The sequence below is a fragment of the Neomonachus schauinslandi genome, chromosome 4, assembly GCF_002201575.2.
Source record: "Neomonachus schauinslandi chromosome 4, ASM220157v2, whole genome shotgun sequence".
NCBI classification, from domain to species: Eukaryota; Metazoa; Chordata; class Mammalia; order Carnivora; family Phocidae; genus Neomonachus; species Neomonachus schauinslandi.
Window position 1 is genome coordinate 138,836,886 of NC_058406.1, and position 10,159 is coordinate 138,847,044.

Below are 10,159 nucleotides of genomic sequence, written 5' to 3' on the forward strand. Positions count from 1 at the left end.
CTACAAAGATGAATAAAAATGTTTCTGCCACAAAGAACATTAATAGTAGAGACATAAATATGTATGCACACACATACAGACCACATATACACTCAACACTCACAATAAAAAGGAAAAGCTGTAAGTAGAAAAAGAATTATGCAGATAAAGAGAATGTTATAAAGTTAAGAGTAAACTAAAACATATTACTCACTTCTAGTAGAAGTAAAATTAGTTAATTATTCATAAAAAAATAGAACAAGTTGCTTTGTTTCTGTTTCAACAAAATAATTACTGGATCAAAACTGCTTGTTAAACTGTGAACCAACAGGTTAATAAACAAAATGTGCTTTCATGTGTGATTTTATTCCTGGAACCTATCATTGTTTAGTGATTATAACATTTTTCACTGAGGTAATGACAAAAATCTATGATGACTACATATTACCAAAGCACAGGTTGATTGTATTTCTCTTAAACTGCTATGAATTGACATTTTTTTTTCTCAGACCAGATAATGTCTTCCATACATTTAGCTTTCAAGTTAATGAATGGATGAATGAGGATAAGTCCTAGGTTTTTTTGCATTGAACTCTAATACACCCTTGCCTTTGAAATAGGCTGTGAGAGGAGTTCCATGTATGTTATATAACACACACACACACACACAAGAGCAGAGAATAAATTAAAACACTATGCCTATCTAAACAGAAATGAAGCCAAAATTGTCTTTGTAATGTATGACTCTTAATGGTCAGTAGTGATGAATGATTTTGACATACACTGTCTGTAGCAATCAAATAATCAATATAGATTCAACTCAAGAACTATTTTTGAGCCTATTATGATAACATGTTTGTGTGGCCTTTACACTTTAGGAAACACACTCACCCTTTTTCCTCATTCGAGTTCACAGCAACTCTCTGAACGATGTTATTTTCATGCTCATCTTTTAGAGAAGAAAGCCATAGTTAATAGGCGTAGTAATTAACAGAATTATGGATCTCAAATCCTGTATCCTTTCTAATAGCTTATATTATCTCTTCTATGTATAAGCACTCGGTAAGGGGTACAGAACAAATCAAACAATTTCTTGATAACTGACTTGTCTTGCACTTTCCACTTTACAAAATATTAACATCTATATTATCCCCTTTGTGACAGTGACCTTTTGAGACAATAGCTCAAATATTAAGGAAACGTAAACACCAGAGAAAAGGATAACAGTAGACTAACAATAAGACAGCATTTGATCTGGGCTTTGGTTGATCAGGAGAGAAGGGATCCCATCCAGGTAGGAGGATCAGGAGAGTCAGCTTGGATTTCAGCATAATTGCAACAAAATGATACACAAAGTCAAATGAGGGCTACTCATCTTTAAGTTCTGATCCTACATGGGTTCTCTGAAAATCTTCCATGCTTCCTTGGTCAAAGATTTTCCAGAGGAGAAAAAAAAAAAACAGAATATTAGTTTCAACATCAAAAAGTAAGGGTTCCGGGCGCTTGGGTGGCTCAGTCGTTAAGCGTCTGCCTTCGGCTCAGGTCATGATCCCAGGGTCCTGGGATCAAGTCCCACATCAGGCTCCCTGCTCGGCGGGAGGCCTGCTTCTCCCTCTTCCACTCCCCCTGCTTGTGTTCCTGCTCTCGCTATATCTCTCTCTGTCAAATAAATAAATAAAGTCTTTAAAAAAAAAAAAAGTAAGGGTTCCCAGAGAACAAATATTTCTGAAGTCATTAGAGAAGAAATGTATATGTCAGACCAAGTAAATTTCCAAAATAATATTAATCCTAAGCAAAAGTACAGTTATGTATTATAACGAAAAAAATAAATATAATGACCTAAAATTGAGAAAGTCTGGCTTTAGGAAAAGTTGTAAGATTCAAGACATTTTTCGCTGTATAGGATAATAACTGTTCAATCCCAAACGTCCATTCCTTTCTCATTCTTGAAATATCAGAACCAGGTGGCGAGAACAATGGTATTTTTTAAAAGATTTTATTTGTTTATTTGAGAGAGAGCACAAGCAGGGGGAGGGGCAGGCAGGGGGAGAGGGAGAAGCAGGCTCCCCACTGAGCAGGGAGCCCTACTAGGGGCTCAATCCCAGGACCCTGGGATCATGTCCTGGCCTGAAGGCAGACGCTTTAACCAACTGAGCTACCCAGGCATCCCAAGCAATGGTATTTCTAGCAAGTAGCATGGTGACATAGGGTGGCAAAATGGGAGGGACCAGGTGATAAATACAAAAGTCACTCTTAGGACAAAGATGGAAGGGTTGAAACCAGAGTTGCCTTACCGGATACATTGTGCTGCCCAAGGCGTCAGCGGTAGTAAAGACTGTAGGGTAGAACATGGGATGTGATTAACATCAGAAGATTCAAAACTTCAGTGCTCAAACGTATCTGCCCATCACAGCTTTCCCTCAGTTGGTGCTGCTGGCCAGAGGTGTGTAGGTAGGTTAAAGGTCAAGAACTGTAGAGGACAACGATCTGTGGAAGGAAGACGAGATGAATAAAACCTAGCAATTTTCAGTAGCAGTTAAGTTCAGCATGTGTTTCATCTGTATCGTTTGCCTGATTTGCCTTCCTTTTATTTATTTTTTATTTTATTGTTTTCTGATTTGCCTTCCTTTTAATCCAGATACTTGGGTCATCTTCCCCAGATTAAATCTTTTTGGTTAAGTTTGACAATAATCACTTTAGAATCTTCATAGGAATTTCTAAGCTAAAAGTAATGTAGACATCAGAGAAAAGGGAATTTATGCTACTTGTTTTCATCGGGACACTCACATATATGAAGATAAAGAGTGTAGCTTTAAAAGCAAAATTTACATCATCACTACATTAGTTATGTTGTTCTATGGAGAAAAGGGAAACTAACAAGTTGATAGAAAAGCATCACAGAATGTATAGTCTGTGTCTACATGTAGGAAGTAAATGTGAAGAAAAAGAGCCTAGGTTTTGTCATTTTAAGACACCTGTAGTAATTACTTTTAGCCTTTTTGGACCCACACCAGCTCTTCTCCTCCTCTGGAATGGAGCCTCAGCCCCACAAGTTTTTCACTGTTACTCCCTGATCTGCCCAGGCCTCTCCTTCCATGCTTACTGGTGTTGTTATCTTGACATACTGGCAATGAGGACCATGTGGTCTCCTTTTTTGTATGTAAGAGTTACACATTTATGTAGTCCCCCTTCATAGTGTGCAAAACATTTCCCAAATATAAGCTCTGTTAATCCTCACAGCAACCCCAGAGGTAGGTATTTTTATGAAAGCTTTTATGTAGATGAGGGAAGGTTGACCTACTATGTTCCAATGACCTGACCAAGTGGCCAAAACAGACTCAAGCCCACTGGTAAGTAGCTAAGCTGACCTAGAATCCTGTCCTCTGACAGCAGGGCCAAGGCACAGCCCTACCCTTCTGCCTGATTCTCAATACATAAACTTTAGTACTTGGAGAATTAAAATACAAGAACACATGTATTAATATGAGTAACTGTTATTAAAATTTTAAACAACTTATAGAAGAGGATACCTGCTTATTTATACATCTTTTTTATCAGTTTATTGATTTACAAGTTAGTTGTGTCTGAAAAGATTTGTGCTGAGTCAAAATATATGTATACCAATGCTTACTTTCTTTTTAACTCACATTATGAAGAAGACTAGGAATGAATATGCCTCAATTTATTTGGCTCTATAAACAATCTTTATTGCCATAAAATATAAATAAATAAGCTTAAGATGTAGCATCTCTTAAAACTCAAATCAAATAATGGGATAATTATCTGGTAAAATAACCATAATCAAAATGAGTGAAAACCACAAGGCTTTTGAGATAACCATGTATACATAGGAATAAGTTAGAGAAGGAGGTACATTAAATGATCTTGTTTATTCAGTACCCAATGCTTCTTGATATTTTCACAGGAAATGAAAACCAACCGCTAGGGGAAATACTTATTATGTTGTCAGCATAAATCCAGCATAAAATTCTTTAAATGGAACGTGCACACCCTGGTAATTAGAGGGTATTCTATTAATGTAGAATGTAGCTTCATTTGTTGAGCACTTATTATTTGCAAATAACTCTACTAAACTCATTGATTTACTATTTCACACTCTGGAAATTAAGAAGTAGTAATCTTAATTGTACGGATGAGAAAACTGAGGCAGAAGGAGGGTTAACCATTTTGGCTTTGCACCACAAAGCTAGTAAATCTAACACCAGAATTTTATTCTTAACCATTGCAGTTAACCACATCTGCCAACAGAATTTAGACTCTAAAATGTCAGAGTATTGTTCACATAAACAAGTTGTCTGAAAGACAACGCATGTACTTTTGTACTTTTTTTCCTCAGTGAATTTTTGTCTTTTTCACTTAGATTTGAACTTGTCAATGAAATTTCTTTATCTTCCCTCCTTGAGTGAACAAGTTCTATGTTTTATTTGATTTTTTCCCTTTGTTTTTGCTGTATTTTTTCCTCAGAGAGAATATCCTTATTAGAAAAGAATATATATAGCCAGGAAGATCCATCTCTTTATGTAAATCTTTATTTCTTTATATACGAGTACCATCTGGACTTCCTAATTTTTGATAATTCCATTTAAAAATAAGTATACTGAAATGAAAATACACATAGGTATAGGTACATAATTTACATGACTGAATAAATTCAACTGGAACATAATATTACCTTATCTTCCTCACACAGAGTTTACCCTTTCATAGACTGTTTTTCATGGTTTATCCAAATGGCTCATGAGCAACCCAAGGTAGTAGTCATTTGCTTTCTCCCCCCTCTCAGAAGCTCAGAAGAAGCAATTGGAAGAGAGTATAGAGCTGATCCAAGATGAATGTGTGTCAGAGAATGCAGATCACTCTACAGAGGAGCCTGCTGAAGGAGGGCCAGATGCGGATGGAGAAGAGATGACTGATGGGATAGAGGAGGACTTCGATGAAGATGGGGGTCATGAGCTGGTAGGAACTAAACATTTGGTGTTCACACCCCTTGGTAATAGCACCAGCATGTCAGCAACTCATTCATTCTAAAATAAAGATTTAATATTTGGGGCTTATTTCATTCTTATATGCATATATTTAAGGCAACATCAGTACAGTGCTTTGCACATAATAAGTGCTCAATACATTCATGTTAACTTAAAATATGACAGAGTAAATGAATGGACAATTGAAATATTATCTATGAGATTAGTTATAGTTAAAGTGAAATGAAAGATTCTCTTTCCCAAATGCTCCATCACAAAAGGAATCTTGCATTTGAGCAATTATATGTGAACTGTACGTTGATAAAATATTCTTGCAACAAACGACCATCTAATGGAAAATACATGGCTCCCTCTCTTATTAAATAGTGTCATTCACTGATGATAATTATCTTTACTAGTTGTATGGCCAACAGTTATTTCCATAGTCTGCAGACTAAGATGACCCTTGATATATGGCCAGTTCACCATCTTTAGAACATGTGCTGCTTGATAGTTTTTATGAGTTGGGGATTTAGCCAAGACTTGATTCCTTATATGTTTTATTTCCCCAATTTTGTTATAATCATAGTGCTCATATCTAATGTCCTTTCCTATATATGTACACCAGGGACTTCATAAATATACACTGATGAGGATGCAATTTCTCATATTTTATCATCCATGAAATTAAACATACTATCTTAAAGGGATTGACTAATAAAAATGATGAGAGGGTGGCAAGTGTGAGTGTGTGTGTGTGTGTGTGTGCACGTTGCCAACTCTCAAATATCTAGGGACTGATCATATGAAACTTGACTTATCCCAGGTAATATCAGATTCCAATTTGTTATAATACCTATTATTACTTAACTAATTTTGTCATGGTGGTTGTTGTTTTGGTATGGTAACTATCCTATCAATCGTTTCATTTAGGAAGCTCTATATTGATTTTTAACATTCTAGTTCTGTTTAAATTGTATGGGACCTTCATTTAAACTTTTCAGAGACTTTAATAACCACCCTTTTTTCTCCAAAAGTCGGCATCAGCTTGAAGGACTTAAGTCACTTTTTAGGATGGTTTTTGATTTCAGGAATCTATTAAGCAGGGACTAGAATGAAGGACTAACAGATCTTTCAGCTTTTCCTCAGGCCAAACCAATTCAATAACTTAATTTCCTCAGCCCATTCTAATCAGACTTCTGTTTTTACCATTCTATTGTGAGTGCTTTTGCCAAGGTCTCTGGAGCCCCCTGTGTTGCCATTTCCAATGGTTACCTCTCTGTTCTTATTTTCATTTACTTCTCTGAAGAATTTGGCTGAGAATTGATTAGGAGAATTCTGAGAAATTCTCCTAACATACCAATTGCTCATTCCCATTTTCCTGTGTTAGAAACTTTGACTCCATACTCCCATTTTAAATATTAGAGTAGCCCAGGGCTTTGTCATAGGCTACCTCTCTTTCTACACACTTTTCCAGGATGACTTCAATCAATAACAGAGCTTTAAATGTCACCTATAGGCCAAAAAATTCCTAAATCTAAATTTGTATTCCTGATCTCTCCCTGGAATTCTAGACTCATGTATTTAGATGCCTGTCTCTTCATAGATCTCCTCCAATAAACAATTGAAACTCAACATAACCAAAACATTATTGGTTTTTTTCCAGTCATCTTATCCCTTCCCAGTCTTTGTCATTCTGATAAACAACTTCATTATCCACACAGTTGTTAAAACCAAGAAGACTAGGATTACCTTTGATTCTCTCCACCCTCCTCTATTAATTCTACTTCAAAATCATAACCCAAAGCTAGTTACATCTCCACTACAGCCAGACTGATTTTCTTGGTTCAGCTCATGCAATCCATTCTCCACACAAGAAAGATAAAAATCTTCATAAACTATGTACATCGGGTAATGTTACTCCCTTGCTTAAAATCCTAGAGTGCTTTCATTCTGCATGGAGCACTGGGTGTTATGCACAAACAACGAATCATGGAACACTACATCTAAAACTAATGATGTAATGTAGGGGATTAACATAAGAATAAAAAAAAAGAAAAAAAATCCTAGAGTGCTTTTTATGACACTTAAAATCAAAATCCCCAAGTGTATGAATGTAAATTGTGATGAGATCGGGTGGAAGATGTCAGTGGAGAGAGAGAACTTGATAAAGAGAAAGGGAGAAAGTTCCCAATGCTGAAGGGAAAGGAATCTAGAGCAGGTGTGTGGGGCTGGCCCTCAACATGAAGAGGAACACTCTACCACTGCAACTAACTGCAATAAGTCTGAGGATTTGGTGGCAGGTGCTTAAGGGAGTTCAAGCACAAACTGTATAAGTCAGAGGGTGATCATCTCTGGAGAGTGAGAAGAGACAGGCAGGACCACAGATTGGAGGAGAATGGAGATTTAAAGAAGCTAGTATGTAAAATATAGAGGATCACTAATTTAGAAAACATATAAAGATTGACAGCTAGTGTTAATAGCCAATTGAGGTTAAAGACAAAGATTTAATAAGTAGTATTTTTCGAACTTTAGAGTCTATCAGGATTACCTGGAGAACTTGTTAAAATACAGATTGTTGTATTTCATTCCAAGAGTTTCTGATTCAGTATGCTGAGTGAGTCTGGGACTGCCTGTCTGGGGACCACACCTTGAGAACCACTGTTTTAGAGGCATTAATCAGCCCAGCTGTGGGGTGTTCTCCATTGGCTTGTGTCAGCCCTGGTAGAAGCATGGAGAAAGCCAACACATTCAGTTGGATTTTTGTCAGATAAGCGCAAAGAAAAACAACAAATAAAGAGCATTGAGGACATTAGTAAAGACTGGCTAACTAGATGAATCATGCAGTTGAACCTGAGCAGGGAAGAGGGGAACATAGGAGGGGGCTGACAAGGAGAAAATGGAGGCAGAAAGGGGAAGTCCTATGCATTTAAAGGGAGGGAAAATGAAATGCATATGAGAAAAGTGAAGGCTGTACTTAGAGACTGAGATATTTCAGACATGTGACAGTTAAGTGATAAGAAGATCCATAGGAGGCAGTGATGGAAGTGGGATCAGAGCAAAAGTCACTGCATATGAAGAATTCAAGGAACTTTGAGGCTCAGCTGCAAGACTGGTCATCTACATGGGCATGAAATCACTCCAAATATCAGATAAAAGTAAAAGAGGAAGTAAAAGAAGTAAAAGAAAAAGACAGTTACCAAAAGTCAGCTGCCATGAAAGAGACCGCATGGCCAGTGTTAGTCCCAGATCTGTCACTATCCAATCCAATTGAATCACCTTAAAACAAATAACTTCTCTGAGTCTCAGCTTCCTTATCTGAAAAATAGTAAGGTTAGATCAGAAATTTCTAAAATGCATTCTGTTTGATCTTTACTCCGAGTGAGTCTGTTCCAGGAGCACTACATCTGAAGGAGGAAGGATTGGTCATGCAGCCAAGGGAATAAATCCAAACCATGGTGCTTGGTTTACACTCTAAACACACCGATCAGCAGTGACTGATCAGCATTACTGTTGCTAGAGATGCTTGGGTTTTCTCCCTCTACCCTTGTGTTATAACTGGGGGCTTAGGGTACTGAGGAATTAAACCCTATATCTAATATCCCACTTTGTTTCTAAGACTTGGAAAACAATGAATGAGGTTGAGCAATCTAAACGGAGACTGAAGAGTACCTCCTACTGACCGGCCAAGAGAAAATACCTCTATCTGGTGCCCACTGTTTTCTCCTTTCCAGACCACATGAACCAGATCATCCGTGGTTCCTGAAAAGAAAAGTAAAAGCATAAATCTTCTCTTTTAGAAAGGCAGATATGATTACGGATTCAGGAAGGATACAATATAATTAGGTTTTTAACACATGCAGTAGGAGTCAGAAAGAAGAGCTAGAATCCACATGCTCAGGCAGGTGCTCAAAGAAAATCTGGAATGAACAGGAAACAAGAATTGTATCTGAAGCAAGAGAGATCCAGCAAAATGAGCTAATGGGACAGCTGTAGTTGGTGGTACCCCTTGTGGAGCATGTGAGAAGCTGAAGGCACAAGCTGTCCATTCATTGTCTCATTCTAAATATCCAGTTAGTGAGGGGCGCCTGGGTGGCTCAGTTGGTTGAGCGACTGCCTTCGGCTCAGGTCATGATCCTCGAGTCCCTGGATCGAGTCCCGCGTCGGGCTCCCTGCTCGGCAGGGAGTCTGCTTCTCCCTCTGACCCTCCCCCCTCTCCTGCTCTCTCTCTCTCTCGTTCTGTCTCAAATAAATTAAAAAAAAAAAAAAAAAAAAAATCTTTAAATATCCAGTTAGTGAAAGTGATTTCCGTGAAGCAATCCATTCAGCTGACATTTGGGTGCCTATTCTGTGGTGCTACCAGGTGCTACCAAAAAATGCAAAGATAACTAAAACTATTGTTTTATGTATGAAATGAAATGTTTAAGTAAATGATTCCTTTTTTCAGGTGGCTTAGTGCCCTAAAGAACACTGATTTCCTCATGTAAAAAATAATAGACATGCACTTGGTAATTTATAAGCAGCCAGCCGAAGCTAAAAACCTGTGATTCTACAATTTTCTATGCCTACATATTTCATTAATGCATAGGAATTAAGACTTGAATTTATTTAAAATTGAACTCTGTATTAAAGAATTATACATACACTAGCATACCACTACCCTACTCCTATTTCTGAATAAATCCATTAGCAAATATTTATTGATTGAACACTAATGAATGGCACTGAGGTTTTTGCTATGGAAATAAAGAAGGAAAATCCTATGTTTTCCCTCAAGAAGGATATAAACCAACTGAGGATAAAGGCTACAGGTAAAAAAAAAAAAAGCAGTATGTTAAGAACCATATGAAGATACAGTTTACAAATGGGGAATCACACATAGATAGGATGGTCCAGAAAGGCTCCTGGCAGAAGTAAAATTGGAACTTTATCTCAAAGGATGCCAAATTAAAGTGACAGTATGTGCTAAGCTTGAGAAAAGAATATTCAAATCAGCTTTCATTGTTCCCAGACCATTTTATAAAAAATATATTAAATATACAAAATACATTAGATTCTTCGTATGATAGGTAGGTAGGTGGGTGGGTGGACAAATGGATGGATGGATAGATAGATAGATAGATAGATGATAGATGATAGATAGATGATAGATGATAGATAGATGATAGATGATAGATAGATGATAGATGATAGAT

At 37.1% G+C, this 10,159-nt stretch overlaps 1 protein-coding gene across 2 annotated transcripts in view; it reads left to right on the forward strand.

Moving 5' to 3' along the window:
• The window catches only part of RALYL (RALY RNA binding protein like), a 680,251-nt gene that overhangs the window by 637,165 nt on the left and 32,927 nt on the right, over positions 1-10,159 (forward strand). For both annotated transcript variants that reach the window (XM_021688194.1, XM_021688195.1), the window contains one exon: positions 4,784-4,956. In XM_021688194.1, coding sequence (XP_021543869.1) covers positions 4,784-4,956 — 173 coding nt within the window. The remainder of the gene's footprint in view (positions 1-4,783; positions 4,957-10,159) is intronic.